We start from the raw sequence: 21,550 nt of genomic DNA, 5'->3' as shown, positions 1-21,550 counted from the left end.
GCCATTTTGTTACACCCCCAGCGGTGAGAGAAACAAAGTGAGTGGGCCAATGCAAAAACAGCCAGCCAATCAGAGCTGAGGAAAAAAGACACTGGGCAGCACAGTGCCCCCTGGAGGGTGGTGTCCAGGGTGATCACCCCTAGAACTGGCCCTGTCTATAATATAATTTCTTGGTGTACAGCAGTATTGAGACTCTGTGCATAATGACCATTCAAACCAAACAAGGACTAAGTCCTGGTTTCTCCCAGATCTGGGATGCGTAGCTGCCCAGGACCTATGGCAGGATCCAGTGAGGTCCTTTCCTCTCTGTTACCACGTACACAACTGACCCCTTTCCTTTTGCAGTGGAGGCCACTTCAACCCAGCTGTTGGCTCCTACAGCAAATGTAGACAGGGTTTTCCCCTTTTCTCCTAGTCCTCTACTGGCTCTGCCAGCAGGAATACTGGGAGCCCTTTTGTCCAGGGTATGTGGAAAACCCCAAAATACCCCTAGCATGGGTGCATATGACACACACAGCTGCTAGCTGGAGGCTTACACCAATCACAGACTATGTCCCTGCACGTGTTGCGGAGGGGGAGAGACCAGGAGACCCTGGCATGGGGGACCCTCCCCCCAAGTTAGGAAAGCACTGGAGTTATTGAAACAAAACTGCTTGAAACACCCATGCGCTTGAGAGGCAGCTTCAGTTCTCCAACACCAGAGTGAGAGGGCCGGGTAAGTACCCTAGATATGAGCCCCTGGACCAACTCACCAGGCACTGCACCAAATAAAGCACCTAACAGCAGCAAAACTTCCCTCCCTTGGTTTATTTAAGCAGAAACAAGCCTATAGAAATCAAAAAGCTCCTTCCCAGCCCCCCTTATAGGAACCTACCTTCTCCCTGAGTGGCTTGTTGGCAGCAGGTGGCCAGCAGGCTATCACTTGATCCCTGGCCTCAGATCCATCACCTAGGAGGAATTAATTAGTCACAGGTGGGTCTAACCCACCTGTCTTAAAGTTACACTACATTGTGGGACAGCATTAATGACAAGGTCCAGCCCAGTCCAATTTGGGAGATCTCCCCAAATCCATAGAAGAAACTGATGGAGCTCACTTAAAACTGGGCCAAACAGTCATAATAAATTCTGTATTTGATTATTTTGGCCTCATTATCTGTTTGCAAATTGTCCATGAGCACACTGGGGGTTTCTCCAATTTATTCCTCATTTGAAGTGACTCTCCAGTTAAATTCTTCTAATAATTCATGGTCTCTAGATAGTTTGCAAACAGTATTTGAAACATGAAGTGTATTGATTTGTGAGGGACATAGGTAGTGATTTAGGGACAGAGCTAAGGATCTCTGAGATACTTCACTGAATGATCTTTGGCCCTTGGGGAGAATGTTGGGACCCTTGCTATAATTTTACAGGAAAAGCCAGCTCTGTGGCTCAATATACAAAGGTATTTAGGCTCTAAATTTCCATGGATTTCAGTAGAAGTTAGGAGCCTAAATACCTTTGTGGATCTGGGCCTATATCCTTTCATAGGATATCAGGGGTGGAAGGGACCTTAGGAGGTCATCTAGTCCAACCCCCCTGCTCAAATCTCCAATTTTTGGCCCAGATCCCTAAATGGCCCCCTCAAGGATTGAACTTACAACCCTGGGTTTAGCAGGCCAATGCTCAAACCACTGAGCTATCCCTCATGGATTTTATTACAAGTTAATAAAAATCAAACTTGAAATCAACTAAACGCCTCACTAAAGCGAACGACTATAACCTTTACTAGCCTCCTTAAGCATTAAGCAACCCAATCACAAATCAAAATGACAACGAGAATAGAGTTAACAACTCAACAAGTGGACAATGATATGGAATGAAGACAGTTGACCAAATCAGTGGAGGACACAATTTTCCAAATACATGCTTGCAAACTGGACACCAGGGGGCAGAGAAACCCAACTTTAGTTTTCAGAGGAACAGCCGTGTTAGTCTGTATTCGCAAAAAGAAAAGGAGTACTTGTGGCACCTTAGAGACTAACCAATTTATTTGAGCATGAGCTTTCGTGAGCTACAGCTCACTTCATCAGATGTTTACCGTGGAAACTGCAGCAGACTTTATATACACACAGAAATCATGAAACAATACCTCCTCCCACCCCACTGTCCTGCTGGTAATAGCTTATCTAAAGTGATCAACAGGTGGGACATTTCCAGCACAAATCCAGGTTTTCTCACCCTCCACCCCCCCACACAAATTCACTCTCCTGCTGGTGCTAGCCCATCCAAAGTGACAACTCTTTACATAATCAAGTCGGGCTATTTCCTGCATAGATCAAGGTTTTCTCACATCCCCCCCACCCCCATACACACACAAACTCACTCTCCTGCTGGTAATAGCTCATCTAAACTGACCATTCTCCAGGTTTAAATCCAAGTTAAACCAGAACATCTGGGGGGGGGGGGTAGGAAAAAACAAGAGGAAACAGGCTACCTTGCATAATGACTTAGCCACTCCCAGTCTCTATTTAAGCCTAAATTAATAGTATCCAATTTGCAAATGAATTCCAATTCAGCAGTTTCTCGCTGGAGTCTGGATTTGAAGTTTTTTTGTTTTAAGATAGCGACCTTCATGTCTGTGATTGCGTGACCAGAGAGATTGAAGTGTTCTCCGACTGGTTTATGAATGTTATAATTCTTGACATCTGATTTGTGTCCATTTATTCTTTTACGTAGAGACTGTCCAGTTTGACCAATGTACATGGCAGAGGGGCATTGCTGGCACATGATGGCATAGATCAGTTGCTTCAGCATTCTGCCGTCAAGTTAATTGTAGGGGGGTGAAACCGAGAATTTGCTGCCATGTGTTTGCTTTGCTTTTTGTTTCTGGCCCCATGGAGAATGGGAGCGGGATTAAGGATTTGTTATAGTGATGGGTCCTTGCTCGCAGGCTGCATTGTCCATGTTCAGCTGCCCTTTCCATAGCACTAAGGATCAGCTGTCCCTACCAGGGCATAGCACTGACCTTTAGCGTGCCAGGACCTGTCTCCCCTGTGTGGCCCTGGCATCTTCCATACATGACAGGACCCCGGCTTTCTTTTGGGGACTACATGCCCCTTCCAATCAGCCTGAATGGGGCAACCAAGTCCTTCCAATGTCCCAGCCAGCAAAGCTGAGGCTCCCCCACCTCCGGCCAGCCTCTGGAGCAAAAGGCTAAGGTGGTCACTCAAAGGGAGCTCCCGGCAAAGGCTGAGCTGAGCCTAGTAGAACGAGCCTTGTACCGTCTTTTCTCTCCGGGGTCCGGCTGGGGGAGCAGTGTGTGATGATGGAGGATGTTTTCTCCAACCGGATCAGAGGAGCTGCACTGTGCAGGAAGGCAGCATGGTGGCCACGGCTGTAGACACAGAACTGACACTCTCATCTCTCCCCATCTTCACCATCCGGATGGGAGCCCTGGCTGAGCACAGCAAGATCCAGGGCCGGCCCACAACATTTTGGCACCTGAGGCGGGGAGCTCAAATGATGCCCCCATACCCCCTCGCTTGGGCCAAAACATTGAAAGGTCTCAATTCTGATTTCTTCCTGTTCTACTCCTCTCATGGTACTGCTCTGCTACCTACCCCAATGAAGGAGAACTAACAACTTAAAATGCCTTGTTCAAAAATTTTAAGTAACACTTAACTTTCAAACACCTGAACAGCAAATGTAACTTTTCTTGTCTGCATAGTAAACACTGGCATTTTTATGTTTGAATAATCAAAGTGGTGCTTTCCATGCCTTCTTGGTTGCAAAGATTTGAACTGCTTCCTGAAGGTCCACAGTCTGGGCCAGCTCATGCTCTGTTGAGATGGTTGCAAGGCCGACCAGCCTCTCCTGTGTCATTGTGGAGCGTAGAAGTTTTTTTTATTAACTTCAGCTTGGAGAAGCTGCATTCTCCACTGGCAACAGTTACAGGAAGTGTTAGAAGCATGCGCAGAGCAACAAAAGCATTTGGAAAGAGGGTGGTCATCTTATTTGTGCACATATATTCCAGAACAACCTTTAGAATTGATCCTGCTGAAATGTATCTTGAAAGGGCTTTCAGTTCATCACCTAAATCGCTTGCATCAGTATCGAGCATGTCATCATGTGTCAACACAGTCTCTAGTGTCCTGCATTGCTGGTGTAGGTCTTCTTCAGGTATAGTGAGGAATTTTGGAATATCATACAACATCCCAAATATACTGCTGTGTTCCTTGAGCTGCATGAAACATTCTTCAACTGACTGTATTGCACAATCTAGCACCTGGTTAAAGAATTCAACTTTGAATTGCTGTCTGGGGTCTCTTATGGGATTATTCTGTGCCTCATAATCAAAATGTCTTCTTCTTTGGTGACTCTTGTATTCATGGATGGGTGGGAAAATGCTTCAGTGTGAAGTTCCTCTGCCAACTTTTGTGCACTCTTCAGAACGTTTTGAAATCCCTCAACTGACCTGTAAGACTGTAGTGTGACAAAGTTTCTCCTCTACCTTGGTGGGTCTTGCGCTTATTGGCGGATTTGCTCACCTTGGAGCTTCACGGCAGCCCTCAGTTTGACCGTTTTCGTGAACCCACAGTCCAGGTCAACTCCTCCTGTGTCTGACCAGGAGTTGGGAGGTTTTGGGGGAACCCGGGCTCGCCCTCTACTCGGGGTTCCAGCCCAGGGCCCTGTGGAATGCAGCTGTTTGAGTGCCTCCTGGAACAGCTGTGCAACAGCTACAACTCCCTGGGCTACTTCCCCATGGCCTCCTCCCAACACCTTCTTTATCCTCACCATAGGACCTTCCTCCTGGTGTCTGATAATGCTTGTACATCTCAGTCCTCCAACAGTCCGCGTTCTTACTCTCAGCTCCTAGCGCCTTTTGCTCCCAGCTCCTTACACATGAACCACAAACTGAAGTGAGCTCCTTTTTAAACCCAGGTGCCCTGATTAGCCTGCCTTAATTTATTCTAGCAGCTTCTTGATTGGCTGCAGGTGTTCTAATCAGCCTGTCTGTCTTAATTGTCTCCAGAAGGTTCCTGATTGTTCTGGAACCTTCCCTGTTAGCTTACCCAGGGAAAAGGGACCTACTTAACCTGGGGCTAATATATCTGCCTTCTATTACTCTCCTGTAGCCATCTGGCCTGACCCTGAATTTCACACTAGAGTTAACTTGAAAAAACACATTTTTACTGTGATTAGACTACTTGGCCGATCACTTTACTATTTATTTGTATTGTGGAAGTACCAAGGAGCCCTAGTCAAGGCCCAGGACCCCAGTGTGCTAGGAGCTATACAAACACAGAGCATTAAGACAGTCCCTGCCCCACAGAGCTAAATACTTTCTGTATTGATTTGCTTGCCCTCTGCCAAAACCAAACAAAACGTGGTGCAAGCTGCTAGAGAATTCACTCCTGAGCCAGTATAAATCACCACAGTCCCACTGCAGTCTATGGAGCTACGTTGATTTACATCACCTGAGGATCTGGCCTAATGATGCCCCAATCGATCCTTGTGACACAGGGTGTGGGTGTGGAGCCAGAGCTAGGTTCTGGAGATGCAGTGAGGGAGGGTAGGGGACACTGAGATTTGACGCTTTGGAACAGCGCAGGTTTCAGCCTGTGGTGCTTGGAGAGCTCCAGCCTTTGCCAAAGGCCAGGAGTCTGGAGCAGAGACGTACAGTGTAACCCACTGGTGAACGTCTGCTGCGTCCCCCTCTGTGCAGTGGATGTGAGCCTGCCACATCCCACCTCAGGAATGTTGGCTCTTTAGCTGATGCGTTTAGGCCCAGAAGTCCCTGGTTCAATCCCCAGTGCATCAGACATGATGGTGATGGCTGTCCTATACACAAGGACCAATCCAAAGTGGGTAATTAAGCCTCTCTCTGAGAGTATTAAATAGACACAGATTAACAGTGAACGGGTGCTTGGATACGAGGTGCTGTCACTCATTTGTCATGACAGGCCCTTGGGTAACTTGTTGATGCTCCTCGCTGACACCAGGAAGTGCTTATTACTCACTTCTCAGGCATGAGGTGACACTCTCCTCTCTTCTCCCTTGATGAAAACTAGTGTATTCCAATAGGGGGACATGAAGCTCAAACGCCCACAGGCTCCATCTCCCCACTCTTCTCGGAGCTGGGTCTGAGCTACTCATGCTTTACATTTGTTGCAATGGTCCTGGCTCTCACTGCAGCGGTAAAGCAGATGCAGAGGGCAGATGGCAAACTGTCCAGTGCACATCTGAGCTCCAGGTGAGGAAAGAACTGCTCCAGCAGCCATCTGGCTGCAGGGTGACCAACCCCAACCATACATACCCCTGTCCTCCAAAACAACGGGATTTTAAAGACAATAAATGTGGAGTTCTTTATATTTCCCTTCTGGTTTTTGAGACTCTAGAAAACACATGGGTCCTGCTTTCCAGCTTTTCTTTGCTACCACGAGGGCAAGAAATGTACTTTTAAAAAAACCGAAAACTAAAAGTCTCACCAAATCCCATGACTCCAGAAGCTGGGGCTTTAGGAAAATCACCAAATATTGGCTTGTTTAGTCTTGAGAAAAGAAGATGGATGGGAGACAATATAACAGTTTCCAAATTTGCTATGGGCTGTAATAAAGAGGACAGGGATCAATTGTTCTCTATGTCCACCGAAGGTAGAACAAGAAGTAATGGGCTTAATCTGCAGCAAGGGAGAATTAGGTCAGATATTAGGGTTAAACTCTGGAACAGGCGCCCAAGGGAGGTTGTGGAATCCCCGCCACTGGAGGTTTTTAAGAGCGGGTTGGACAAACCCACGTCAGGGATGGTCTAGGATTACTTGGTCCTGCCTCAGTGCAGGGAGCTGGCCTTGCTGACCTCTTGCGGTCCCTTCCAGCCTTACAGTGCTATGATTCTATGACTATGAGACTCATGATCAAATTGCGAGAGCCAGCAACACTACGGTGAGTTCATTTTCATCTGAGTCCCCTGTAGCTGCATGACTGAGCCCGAGCTGGCATGACTCTCAGCAGGCGACGCTCACAATCAATCCCCCAAACTGACCACAACCAGAACTGCTCCCCCCCCCACACACACACACATAGGGGAGCAGCACTTTCACAGAAAGGAGGCCGCGATCAGCTTGCCCCCTCCACAAAGGCTGCCTGGGCATCAATTCCTGAAGGGCCCCAAACTCCAAACAATCACAGTGCCAGCTGGCAATGGTGGGTTAAAAAGCGCAAAATACCTTGGGAAAGCATTGCCACCCACCCCCTCCCGCCCCTCAGCCTGCCAGCCAGGTGGTTTGCATCACCACCACTGCAATTATCTTCTGCCTGCTCCCTGGCTTCGGTACGTGGTGGGTAACGTTTTTTTGCACAAGACAGTTCATATGTACAGGAATGTGTGTCCTCATGCGGTTAGTCACGGCAAACAGCCGGGGGCCAGATACTCCCTGGTGCTACTGCCCCTTTGCAGGGCTACGGAGGGGGTTGCACAGCAACACTGGGACAACCAGTGATGCCTAGGACACGGAGGAAAACTACTATCCATCCACTGCCACCTTTTATTGAGTGATGTTCCCACGGAAAGTGGAATTTGAATGAAATCTCTGTAACGCAGCAGTAAACTTGGTGATGCTTCTTACTGCAGAGGACTGTTGTTTTATATATTTTTTTATATATATATATATGTACTATAGCAGCAGCTAGAGGTCCCATCATGCTAGGTGCTCTACATACACACAGTAAGAGACAGGCCCTGACCCCAGGAACCTGCCGTCTAAACAGACAAAGGAAGGATTGGGAGTGAAGCCCAGAGAAACTGAATAACTCACCCCAGTGACTGTGGCAGAGCCAGGAACTGATCCCAGATGTCCTGAGTCTTGTGCCTGAGCCCCTAGACCATTCTCACATTTACTGCGTGTCACGGAAATGACTGTGCCCAGTATTGGTGTTCGACATTGGTGAGGCCTCATCTGGAGTACTGTGTCCAGTTTTGGGCCCCACACTACAAGAAGGATGTGGATAAATTGGAGAAAGTCCAGCGAAGGGCAACAAAAATGATTAGGGGTCTAGAACACATGACTTATGAGGAGAGGCTGAGGGAGCTGGGATTGTTTAGCCTGCAGAAGAGAAGAATGAGGGGGGATTTGATAGCTGCTTTCAACTACCTGAAAGGGGGTTCCAGAGAGGATGGCTCTAGACTGTTCTCAATGGTAGCAGATGACAGAACGAGGAGTAATGGTCTCAAGTTGCAGTGGGGGAGGTTTAGGTTGGATATTAGGAAAAACTTTTTCACTATGAGGGTGGTGAAACACTGGAATGCGTTACCTAGGGAGGTGGTAGAATCTCCTTCCTTAGAGGTTTTTAAGGTCAGGCTTGACAAAGCCCTGGCTGGGATGATTTAACTGGGAATTGGTCCTGCTTCGAGCAGGGGGTTGGACTAGATGACCTTCTGGGGTCCCTTCCAACCCTGATATTCTATGATTCAGTAAGCACAATTGCACTAGCACCCTCCGCAGCAGGGCAGAGCAGTTCTCCTAACGGTGCTGCCCCCACGTCAGGGGACAGGTGGTCGAAATGATCCAAAATCGCTCTGCGATGAGCACGAAACCTCCGATCGAAACAAAACGTTTCAGTGTTCTCCACTTTTTCATTTTGGCTCAGTTCAACATTAATCGGTGTCCCCTGAGCAGCTATGATGCCTCATAGGAGTTGTAGTTGGAGTGCCTCATGCCCCCATTCTCTTCAATTGGCTGGATTCCACAGCAAGACAACACTTCCCATGATGCAAGGTGGTCACACAACTCCCACAATGCACTGCACCACAGTATAGCATGGGAGATGGAGTCCAGCCTGGGAGTCCAGCCTATAGCGGCAAATGGGGACATGAGGTAACCAAACTACAATTCCCATGAGGCAATATGGCAGCTCAGGCAGACATATTAATGTCAAACTGTTCTAAATCGATACAGTTCAATTCTCTTTGACAAACTGGAATATTTTTGTCAGTGTTCAAGCACAAGAAGAAAGTCAGAGCCAAGACAGTGCAACATTCAGGCTTTTTCCCCTTCCTCTCCGTGCACTGTCCTGTCCCATCAAGCACTCCCTGAAAGTAGAATTTCGCTAGGTTCCTAGAAATTACCCTATACATATGCATGCTATCATACTATATAGCCCCCTATTGGGAAGCTATCGATCATAACAAGTTTGATTCGAGGTTGACCCCACCCAAAACAAAATATTTAGTTTCAATTTTCCCAATGGGAATTAAAAAAAGAAAATTCAGCAACACTGAAATTTTCCCACGGAAAAATGTTGATTTTTCGCAATTTACTTTTTCCATATATATATAAAATCCCGCAATGTGATGGAAAACTCCTGACCAGCTCTAGGGGCAACACCAAATCTAGTTAATTTCAAGGAATGGGCTCCAAGCAGTTTCAGGTTTGGCCCCAGCCCCTGACCACTCTACCAGCTGTTGTGGCTTAACAATCTCATTTTCCTATTTTGACAAATGGCTTTCTCTCCCCTGTGACTGTGCCAGAGATTCATAAAAACAAGAGGGGCAATGCCTAACTAAGGCTCTGATCCTGCAATGGGATAAGTATAGGCAATTCTTTGCACTACTGCAGATTCCTACTCAGGACAGCCCACACGGTCCTTTTGGCAGGGTTGGGGCCTTGCTGATAACACAGGGAATGTGATGAAACTGACTATATGCAAAGCAGAGCAAACGAAAAAAACAACAAACCAAGAGACGGGGCCAGAGGTGGGGGGCATGTTTATCTCCATGCTCTCTCGGTTAGAGACATCTTGTTCTGCATAGCAACAATTGGGAAACCTTTTTGAACAAACGGTTTCTGCTGGTGTCCGTTCCAGTGCGGAAGTGTTCAATTAGTCACACACATAAGACAACAGTATCTTTGTGTCACTGACCCTTAGAAGGGGAGATAAAGGGTCAGAGACAAAGATGTGATAAAAAAATGACATTAAATAACCTCATGTAGACACAGGACAGTGTGTCACTGGAGGGGACAGAGACACCTAGGAAGAGGGTGCTATATATAGAGAAGCTGGAGAGCAGATCTGGGCACCTCTCTACTCATCAGTGGAGTGCAGTATTTCATCCAGCCTTTCTGGCAAGCGAAAACAGTTCCTTTGCTGCCCTTCTGTGCGGGAGGTGACAGACAAGGATGGATGCTGGAGTGGCTGGGATCCTGAGTCTCTTTTTAATCCTCTCCATCATATGCTTCATGTTTTGGAAAAACAACCAGAAACGAGGCCAGCTCCCTCCAGGACCAGACCCGTGGTTCCTTCTGGGCAACCTGTGGCAGAAAGATGTTCTGCCCCTGCACAAATCCTACCAGAAGGTAAGGGACTTCCTTGCGGGCTAGTCTCACATTCCTGGCCTTGGGATGCCCTTGGTAAGTTGTTCCAAAGGCTAGGTACGCTCTCAAATGTAGGCCTTAGTTCTCCATCTATCTGTGCCCAGTTGTTTGTCACAGATCTTCCCCAATATTCGAAATCCCACCTTTATCTCTGCTTTATGGCTCTTGTAGAGAGCACCAGCGATTTCAGTTTAGCTGATTAACTGAGCCCTCTCTGTACCTCTGCCCCCAGCTCTGCAAGAAGTATGGCCCAGTGTTCACCATCTGGCTTGGACCAAAACCAGTTGTGGTACTCTGTGGGTACGAGGCGGTGAGAGACGCTTTGGTGGGTCACGCCGAGGAATTTGGTGGACGTGCCGCCATTGCCATTCATGAGAGAGTGACAGACGGATACGGTGGGTGTTTGGGTCTCTTCTCTTCTAGGTTATTTTATTGCGCCTTGGCTTTGTGGTGAAGTCCCTGACTGCAGAGATCTGAGAAGAGAGTGGATGAAAGCCCTAGACAAGAAAGGCTGGTCTAATGGTTAGGGGATTTGCCTGCACCTTGGAAGATGTGGGGTCAATTCGTTGCTCTGACACAGAATTCTTATGCACCCTTGGGCGACTCACTTAGTCTCTCTGTGCCTCAGTTCCCCATCTGTACAATGGGGATAATAGCCCTGCCCTGCCTCACAAGGGTGTTAGGAGGATAAATACACTGAAGATTGTGAAATGTTCAGATAACAGGGTAATGAGGACCAAATGCATACCTACAGAAAACAGCAGTCCCCAAGGGTGTGGCATTACCCCACCACTTTTGCACGGGCCAAAGGAGAGCTAGTCAAAAAATACCATTCTAAGAAAGTTTACAGGAGTTGATTTCATTCTGTTGGGCTTGAAATGGTCTTTTTCACAATTTTTCATGGCGTTTTTTCACCAGGTTTTCCGTAAATGAAAAATTTCCATAACTATTTTAAATAAAAAAATGTGAACAATTTTGTTAACCTCAACAATTTTTCACAAAGGAAGCTGCTTTCACTATATGTGGATTCTGGCACGTTACATAAAATCATAGCCATCTTAAACCGGAGGTATTTATTAAATAAATCAGCTAAAAACTATAGACCCAAACAAACAGACTTCCACACAAGTTGAGTTCCAGCTTTGTCACCCTTATTTACTAGGGACCACATCCTGTCTGGAATTTTGTATAGCATACCCTAGAGACATCTACTTGCTGAATGATATGCTGTCCATAGTTAATTTTCCAGAATTTCTGGACTCTGTCTCTAGTAACCTGCTGTGGGTTTTGGCAGTCAAATGATAGATTTTTAACTGCATCTTTTTAGGGCTCATTACTGGCAGTGAGAAGAAATGGAGAGAGCTCCGCAGGTTCACAATCGCTACGCTGCGGGATTTTGGGATGGGGAAGAAGACAATGGCGCAGTGGGTGCAGGAGGAGGCTCAGTATTTGGTGGAGGCGGTGGCAAACATGGAAGGTAATTTGAACCCTGTTCATTTTAATGTGCTGATATAAATAGAAGATATAGAATAACCTTGTTGTCTCAAGAAGCAACTCATATACGTAAATGGGAGAGATCTTTATAGGAACAGGGACCTACAGCCTTATCTTAAATGATTAAGGGCCTGCTGGAAAGCCCTTTGGAATCAATGGAAAGATTCCAGGGCTCTAAGCCAAGCTTTTGGGCCCAGATCCTCCAAGCTACTTAGGAGACTAACTCCTGTTTAAACTCCTAAATACCTTTGAGGACCTGAGCCTTAGCATCTCTCCCTTCCTTCCTGATGACCTGCTTCTGTCAAATAGTCAGTGCATCACCGAGCCTGGATGTAGACAGGGTAGCACAAATGCACCCAGCGGGAGAGACTGGGGATGGACCCTGTAGCTTTTGCCCACAAATCGGTTTGATATTGGGTAACTGTCATAGAACGGTTCACTGCAAAAGGGAAAAAAAATCTGAAGCTAAATTTCACAAGGTGACAGCTGTAAGAATAACACATTTCACTCTAGAAAATAAGCTTAGTCTCTAAGGTGCCACAAGTACTCCTTTTCTTTTTGTGGATACAGACTAACACGGCTGCTACTCTGAAACATTTCACTCTGAGTCCCAGCCCCTGAATGCACTTCCACCTAAAGGGCTAGGAACCGTGAGGACCCTGCAAAGTGTTCCTAGGTTCCACTGGATGATGTGTTTTTCCACATCCATAGAGCAAACTGATACTTTCATCCAGAATGATCTTTAGTTTGGGTGCTCCCTTAATCTAAAATAAGAGAGATCAAAAGTGTAGTGTCTCCATTAGAGAGAGAGAGCGCACAGTATGTGCATCTCCTTTAACAATCTGCACTGAGTTCTGAGAACAAAAATGGCGGCTGAGCTCTCCACAGAGGAAGAGAGCTTAGAAATTTACAGCACAAATAAAAACAGAAGAGTTATATAGCTAAATATGCCACGTGCTGGACTGTAATGGATAGGTGAATGGGTTCCATCCTTCCTCCCCGCTAGAAGAAGCAGAAAGACAAAGCAGGTTTTCTGTGAAGATCCAGAGGTGAGAAAGGGACCTCCTAGATGCCAGCAAAGGCGAGGAAGCCTTCTGGACCCCAAGCTCAGAAGATTATGGGTGGAGTATTTATCGGGCACTCCTAAAGATCCTGAGGTGTGGAGGGGGTAGGAGATCTGTGCCCCTTCTCAGTCTCACCCTGCAGGTAGGGGTGAATGGGGCCAGGGAAGTGAGTGAGTCATTGGACCTTTCCCTGGATGGCGACTCTTTATCTCGGTATTTTTTAGATTAAAAGGGTTCCATCCAGGGGCTAATTGCAGTGATGGGAAAGAAGCACATTATGTTTACAGGGGCAGGGAGGAACTCGGCTGTGAACAAACCAGAGATGCATGTTGCATTTGACTCTATTCGTTGTGCTCTCCCTTGCCTCCATGGATGCCGCAGGTGAGGCGTTCGATCTCATGTCCAGAATCAGGCACGCTGTTTCTAACGTGGTTTGCGCTGTTGTCTTTGGGAGTCGTTTCAGCTACGAAGACAAGGCCTTTCTGGAGCTGTTGGGCATTATGGGGAACTACTCCCATTATTTCATGTCTCCCTTCGCACAGGTATGTATCAGCACCTCCCCTCTGAGCCCATGGGCCGCCTTCCCTCTGAGCCCGTGGGGCGCCTCCCCATTCTGATACATCTCCCCACTCAGTTCAAAGGGAAGGCAGTGGAAAAACTCTCCTTAACATCAATAGCAGCTGGACTGATCCAAAGCCTTCTGCAGTTAATGGAGAGACTCCCTGACTTCAAGAGTTTTGGACCAGACACCTAGGCCCTGATTCAGGGAAGCAACCCTCTTCAATGCACATGCTTCAGTGGGTGCCCTGAATCAGGGCCATGAAGAGCATTTTCCCACTTCCAGCCCTGCTGTGCATCAGCTGGCCCTGTGCAGTCCCAGGCCAAAATCTTCCAAAATGGCCACTGAGTTTGATGGGGCCTTCATTTTTACTGGCCACTTTTGGAAACGCAGCTGTCCAAGGTGTGGCCGGTCGGACTGAGGTGTTGTCACCCATGGATCAGGGCTGGAACCACATGTGACTCCACATGTGAGAGAAATGATCAAGCCCTGCCACCACATCTTGGGGATTGGGGGGGATGAGAGAGGTGCACCCACGATCTCAGAACAGCCCTATCACATCTCTTGTTCCCAGGTGTACCACACCTTTTCTGGCATCATGTGTTACCTGCCGGGACCACACAACAAGGTCTTCACTGAAAGTGAGAAGCTGAAGAACTTCATCCGAAAAAGGATTGACTCTCACAAGCGGACCCTGGATCCAAGCTGTCCCCAGGACTACATTGACTGTTTCCTTATCAAGTCAGAGAAGGTATAGCAGGGCCTGAATGCCTTGGGGCTATTTCTAACTAATGACAGTAGCAAGAAGGGACCCCATTCAATGGGTGTGTATAACATTGCATTCAAACCTAAGTGCTGGCTGATCAGCACGCTAGGGATTAATAGATGACAGGGACACCAGAATCCCAGCCTGGCCTCGTATCTCCAGCTCAGCCAGTAAACTGAGACTGGGTGCTAGAGCAATAGCAGACTGCCAATCAAGGGCTCTGCTATGAGACTGGCCGGCTCTGAGGCTTACCTAAGCAGCATCTTGGTCTGGCAGCTAAAGCTGGGACTTAGGTGATCATGGGTTCTCTTCTCATCTCGGCCACTGACTGCCTGTGAGACCTTGGGAAATTCACTTTCCTGCTGTTTGTTATTCTGTAAAACGTCAGGAATAATTCCTATGCCCCAGGCTCATGGTGAGGCTTAGCTGCCATTCCCAAAGCACTCTGTGATCCTAAGACAAAAGTTGCTCCTCGCGAGCTAAGTGACCTGTGTATTTTCTAGAACTATCTGGGGAGGTGGATGCGGCTCAGGGCTATGAAACGCCGAGGACCCCAGGTAGCGCTGAGGGCAAGGCGAATCCCAAGGCATGCCAGAATCCAACAAAGCTGCTGTTCACAACCAAATGAACCCCTGTCTTTACTGCCTAGAGCTCTGGATGGGAACCAAACTCCCGTCGCAGGCATGCTGTGCAGCCTGGGGATGATTTTACAGCTGTCATTTTCTTTAAATCCACCAACCCACCCCTCTATCTGTTTCCAGGAAACGAGCACGTCAGGGGATGTATTCAGCAGTGAAAACCTGCTCATGGCAGTGTTTGACCTCTTTGGCGCTGAGACAATGAGCATAGTCAATGCCTTGTTGTTCTTCCTCCTGGTGATGGCAAAGTTCCCACAAATTCAAGGTACAAAGAACCAGGGGGTTGGGGGGGTGTTCCTCTTCAGTGGCTTTAAGCCATGATGCAGCAAGAGGACTGATTCAGATTCTCTCCCTCTGAGTGTGCTCAGCTGAAGTGCCCTACGAGATAAGAACAGAACAGTAGGTCCTCTTCAACACTGCCCAAGGGCCCCTGTGCCGTGAGGGGCTTGTGCACAGATCTCTGCTGGATCAGACCCGTCAAACACACACCCACACACACGACGGGACGGTCCGGGTACTGTACAGGGTCTAGTCGCAGTTCACCCATCTTTCTTCACACCCTGCCTGAGCAGGATACACTGACTGAGTCAGGGTGGGTGCCCATGGCATGCTCCGCAATACGTGGCTACCAGGGGACAGGCTAACCAGACAGAGGCTGAACCAGGGCTTTGCGTTTCCTGGTGCCTGTTCGGGAATGTCTCTGCACTACAGTCGGAGGTGCTTGCAGCCCAGGCTGGCAAACTCACACTAGTTTTAATCTAGTTAGTGCAGCTAAAAATAGCAGTGAAGACACAGCAGCATGGGCTAGCAACATGAGCATGGACCCAGGGGTGCTTGGAAAATCCCTGCCACTGCTTCTTCTTTGCCATTTTTAGCTGTATTAACTGGATTAAAGCTAGCGTGGGTCGGCCTACCCGGCTGCAATCTCACCTCTGACTGCCATGTAGACATACCCTCAGGGGCTAAAACCAGGCCTTTCACTCCTGTTAGGCTGCTCTGTGTTTAATCTCCAAGCTCACTCACAGCGAAGGCAAGGGGAGGTCAGTGCAGCAGCCTTACAAAGCGACAGCTCTGAGTCTAATCCTTTGCAGCCAGAGTCCAGCAGGAGATCGAGAAGGTGGTGGGGGCGATCCACGCCCCAGGCATGGAGGACCGGGTGTCACCAACGCGGTGATCCATGAGATGCAGCGCAGCCAGAGCGGGCAGATCGAGAACTTCCCCCGGGCAGTGACTCGGCGCACAGAGTTCTGGGGCTACACCATCCCCCAGGTGCAATACTGTAACTCCTCAGGATATTCTCAGGGGAGGGCGAGCCTTGGACTAGAGCTGCATCCCCCTCCCCCCGAATTGTTTGCTTGTTTGTAAAGGTCTTGGCTCTTTCCCAGTCTCTGGCAGCGCCACACTTTTCAGCACAGTGGAGCAAAGGGTGGTGACTCTCGCAACTGATGCTGCTCCTAGTTCGCGGCGAGTGTGATTCCACCTGCTTTGGGTTCTGATGATCTGAACTCACCTCTCCCCCTTGCTCCAGCCGGGCCTGCCTTTCTCCCCAGGCCAGGGAGCTGCTCGACTGACAGCCTGTGTGATGCTGGAATGTGCTCCTCCCTTGATCTCCTGGAACCTCTAGCCATGCTGTAAAGCCCATCTGTTCCCCAAGCATGTGGAGTGAGGGTGGGCTGCAGGCCTGGGCTCATGTGACTTTCCTGTGTCCAGGTGGGTGGGGCAGCCCTGTCTATTAATCTTTAAGGGGTCAGCATCCTGAGCTTAGCATAGGCACCTCCTGGGGTTTTTATAAATCTAAAATAAATAATTCCTGGCCTGGTCTCAATTTCCTGCGACACAGCTCTGGCTCCAAGCCAGCCCTGTGCAGAGGGGCTACACAACAACGAAGATCCACTTAAACCTTCCCTGAATGGGACGTCAGTGGTTACTTGCCTTGGCCCCTTTGCAGACTGATTATTTACCGTCTGTGCATGACCAGACTTTCCGGCTGTCTCCATTGCAGGCTGCTTCTCCGCTGATAATCAAGTTAATCCATTACCGTATTTAACGTCTGCTTTTCCTGTCTCCTTTTATCCTATATCTTTACAGGGCACAGCTGTTATTCCAGTGTTCAGGTCTGTGCATTCAGACCCAAAGTACTGGGAGACTCCAGAAGAGTTTAACCCAGGTCATTTCTTGGACGAGAAGGGGAAATTTAGGCCAAATGAGGCCTTTATGCCTTTCTCTGCAGGTAAAGTCTGGGATTTACAAAGGTCTCTGGCTGCTTTTTGCTCTATAATGAGAATGTGTCAATGGCCTGACTCCTGCTCCCAGCAAAGTCAACAGCAAAATGCCCATCTGAGTCTGTCTTCATTGCAGAGTTAACTCAGCCTCTTCCCCAGGCATTGTCCCTAACCCCTCTCCTGTCCACACACAACACCCACTCACTCAAGTGTAATGATGCTTTCAACCCTGGCTAGCTGGCCCAGCTCAGTTTATAGGCTAGCACTCTGGTGCTGCTTTCACTCAGGCTGGTAACCTGCCCACTTTGCAATGAGGAGGCAGGTTAAATCACTAGAGTGCTGGTGGTCCCCCAGTGCCTTCCCACAATTCCCCTGTGTGTTTGGAAGGATGGACAAGCTCACCCACAAGTTACTGGGAAAGAATTACAGAGCAGCTCAGCTCACTGCAGCACCATGGGATGTGCCCCCAAAATCCTAGCAACTCACACAGGGGAGCATAGCACAAGTGAGAACAGAGCAACTCAGGTAGGGATTTTCACACCCATACAAGGCTAACCTGGGTGCCGATCACCGATGCTAACTCTGCAATCAAGTCATACGCTAAGGAGAGTAGGATGGGAGTTCTTAAGGTATTTCTACACTGCAATATATGCCCAGGGTACAAACACAGGCTCAAGCTTACCCCCCTTTCCGTCTACACACAACTCATGCAAACCCAGGGCTTAGACCTCACAGGAGTGCAGGGTTTGAGCCTGAGTCAAGCCGGGACCCGGGGTCCAAGCTCTGCAGTGTAGACACAGCCACACTGGATTCGTGCTTTGGGAGTCCACCATAAGTATCCCGTGACCAACTTCCTTTGTCCTCTGGACAGTCAAGTTTGGTGGACAAATTTTCCCATGCTGCACCTCAAACAAAGGGCTACATTTTGGCCACATTTTGAGAGGGCGCTAGGAAGTCTCAGACCTGGGTGGTTGGACTTAGGCCCGCATAATGCAGTGGAAATGGTGGAGCCCCAGTTTGGGACCCAGGGTTCAGCAATTCCTAACCTTGGGTTACATATGTGTGTAGACGCTCAAGTCGTAGGTTAACAAGCCCAGGGTCTGCTAACTCGAGTTCTACTAATCCTAGGCTTACACTGCAGTGCAGACATACCCAGGAAGTGCTTTTCAACCTGGCCTATGCACCGATTCTGAAGGATTAAATGGGACTGAAGTGGTGCATGAGCCTTGTGTTGGCTCCTTTGCAGAGGGCTGAATTTCACCATGATCACTGCTTGTAATGTTTCAGAGGAGCAGCCGTGTTAGTCTGTATTCGCAAAAAGAAAAGGAGGACTTGTGGCACCTTAGAGACTAACCAATTTATCTGAGCATAAGCTTTCGAGAGCTACAGTGGACTGAATGCATCCGATGAAGTGAGCTGTAGCTCACGAAAGCTCATGCTCAGATAAATTGGTTAGTCTCTAAGGTGCCACAAGTCCTCCTTTTCTCTTTGCTTGTAATGAGCATTCCACTGTAGGGTAGGACAATTATGTTCCCAAAGCCACTTCCAGCTGGCGTTGAGATGTTCAGCCGTAGGGATCAGATTGCAAATGACTGTATGTGGTGGTTCAGAGGAAAGAATTTCACACCTGTCTGGATGCCGCTCATCTGCAGATAAGCAATGCTTGGGGAGGGCTGATTTTAGCATATGGAAACTACACATACTCAGGGGGATGCTCTGTTCCCCTTGAGTGGTGGCAGAACCATTTAGGTAGTTTGATGAGGCTATTACAACATTACCTAACAGAGCTGAATCTTTTAGCTCAGATAGCAGCTTATGCTTTTAGACCCTGAGGCTGCAAGTGCAATTCCAACTCCCAGTGATCCCACGAGGGGCGCAGTTTTGTAAGTGTCACTGGTTTTGGCATTCCATGCCGAGCACAACTCATTCGGTCTTTGCAAATTAGATATTTTGGGTGGGATTTTCAGAAGTGCCTGAGGGAGTTAGAGGCACAAGCCCCATTGAAAGTCAATGGGAGTTAGGCACCTCACTCAGATGCATTTGAAAATCTCTCCCCTTGTTTCTGGGAGTGTCAGATTTGGGATGCTCCTGGTTTCATTTGGAGAGATTATTTGGGTGGCATGATCAGGTTGGCCAAAGTGGGGATTTGCCCAAGTCTGTCCTTGTAACAGGGTTCCATTCTGCTCAGATCTCACAGAAATCTCTCTTTGATCATGGCAAAAGATAGATAAATAAATACTCCTGTCGCCCAGTTACACAGCAAACTAGTGGTAGAGCTGTGTGTGGAAGCCCGGAATTCGGGTTTTCTTGTTTGTCTGTGAGGCTTCAATGATCTTTCGATAAAGAACAGCTGTGGGGGCCCTGAATTATTGTTCACACAGCATAGGAGGAAAGACCTTTGGCCATTAAAGTAACATGTGGTTGTGCTTTGCCCTGAGCTGTTTGTTTGGGTAGAGAGTAGGTTGGTGGAACCCATGTCTTTTGAACTCAAGAGAAAGACTCGTATTGACTTCAGTAGGTGTTGGATCATGCCTTTAGCCTGTTTCTGTCTGTCTGCCCCACTTCCTTTTCTTTCCCAGGAAAGCGGATGTGCCCAGGGGAGGGGCTGGCCCGGATGGAGCTGTTTCTCTTCTTTAGCACACTGCTACAGAACTTCACCTTCAAACTAGCGACTGATCCCCAAGAGATGGACATATTATCTCTGTGGATGGACTACCAGAACAAGGGGCCATACAGCAAATTCCATGTCATCAGGCGCTAAGCATCTGCCCAGGCTTGCGAGCAGGAAGGGAGAGAGTTGGTTAAAATATTCACAGCACTTGGGATGAACTGGGCTGGAGCAATGAGAATGCAGAGGAAACATCCACTGTATGCTCACAACTGATTGCTGAGAGCAAGGGTGGTTAAAGTGTTGGACTGGGGCTTAGAAAATCGGGGTTCAGTTCCCAGCTCTGACACAGACTCCGCGTGTGATCTTGGGCATGTCACTTAATCTCTCTGTGCCTCAGTGGCCCATTTATAAAATGCGGATGACAATAATACTGCTGTTCTCCCACCTTGTGTCTGTCTTTTCTACTTAGACGTAATGGCAACTGTCTCTCTTGCTAAATGTTTGTACAGCATCTAGCACAATGGGATCCAAATTTTGGCTGGGGCCTTTACACCTTACTGTACCAGAAATAATACTAGTCACCCCTGGATTGTCACGTTAGTGTACCCTGTTCATTGTTTGAAATCAAAAACAGTGCAAAACGAATTCCCTTCACTGCCCCTGTCTACTGCAAACACCCTTTGGGGGAGGCGGGTGATTGTACAGGAAAAAGAAGATTTAAAGGTAAAATACAAGCTTTAAAACTGCACTAGCAGGATGGGGTTTTTAGTTTCAATGGGTGCAATTTTCTAAGTCAGTCAATGACTTAGGCTCTTAAGTTCCATTTTCAAAAGTGATTTAGATACTAAGAAGCCTAGAGTCCTAGGCTCCTAAGGGTGAGATTTCCAAAAGTGCTTAGTTAGGTGCCTCACTCCCATTGCAAGTCTATGGGAATTAGGCACCTGGGTCATTTAGGCATGTTTGAACTTTTTACTCCACATCTTTAGAGACATGCTCGAGGCCATGTAACTAGCAGGGAGAATTGTTAATAAAAACACCCCTGGTAAATATTCACACACATACACACACACACACACACACACTTGTCAGTACAATAATTTGTCAATAGGCTGGGATTTTCCCACAGCAGAACATACCGGTATTCATGTAAAATTCTCCCCAATGCCAGAGCCTCCTGGGGGGGGCAAGTGGGGCAATTTGCCCCAGGCCCCGGGCACCGCAGGGGCCCCCACGAGAATGTCTGAAGTCTGAGGTCTGAGATAGGGAAGGGGCCAGTAGTGTAGCTAGGGGGGGAGCAGGGCAGCGGCCGCTCTCCCACTGAGCACAAGTGGCGCCTTTTACATTTTTGGCGCCTTTTTAGTTTTTACTCACCCGGCGGCGCTCCGGGTCTTTGGCGGCGTTGCAGCCGGAGCGAGTGAAGGACCCGCCGCTGACGTGCCGCCAAAGACCCAGAGCGCTTCCAGGGGAGTACAAGCGGCTGGCACCCTTTTTTATGTCCGCTTCCCCTGTTCACTCCACCTGGCTACGCCTCTGGAAGGGGCTCCCGAAATTGCTTTGCCCCAGGCCCCCTGAATCCTCTGGGCGGCCCTGCTCAGTCCTGAGGGCTCGTGTGAGGCCTTCCATGCCCCCTTGGCACTGGGCGGAAGTTCATCCACAATGCAGACCCAGGACATTTTCAAAAGGATTCTCTGCTCCTTGAAGTCTTTAAACCATGATTTGAGGACTTCAATAGCACAGATGTAAGTGAGAGGTTTTTCGCAGGAGTGGGTGGGTGAAATTCGGTGGCCTGCGTTGTGCAGGAGGTCAGACTAGATGATCATAATGGTCCCTTCTGACCTAAACATCTAT

The 21,550-nt window shown here is 48.3% G+C and overlaps 1 protein-coding gene across 1 annotated transcript; it reads left to right on the top strand.

Annotated features, from left to right (window-relative positions):
• The first annotated feature begins 10,153 nt into the window (after window positions 1–10,153).
• Window positions 10,154–20,098, top strand: LOC140897686 (cytochrome P450 2G1-like). Its single transcript, XM_073310602.1, is given in 10 exon segments — window positions 10,154–10,330; window positions 10,581–10,743; window positions 11,676–11,825; window positions 13,288–13,448; window positions 14,040–14,216; window positions 14,993–15,134; window positions 15,961–16,026; window positions 16,029–16,138; window positions 16,958–17,099; window positions 19,671–20,098. Coding segments are annotated over 10 exon segments (1,470 nt in total). The 3' UTR covers window positions 19,853–20,098.
• Window positions 20,099–21,550: the final 1,452 nt, after the last annotated feature.

The sequence above is a fragment of the Lepidochelys kempii genome, chromosome 14, assembly GCF_965140265.1.
Source record: "Lepidochelys kempii isolate rLepKem1 chromosome 14, rLepKem1.hap2, whole genome shotgun sequence".
Lineage (NCBI taxonomy): Eukaryota > Metazoa > Chordata > Testudines > Cheloniidae > Lepidochelys > Lepidochelys kempii.
This window is presented reverse-complemented; position numbering and strand designations above follow the sequence as displayed.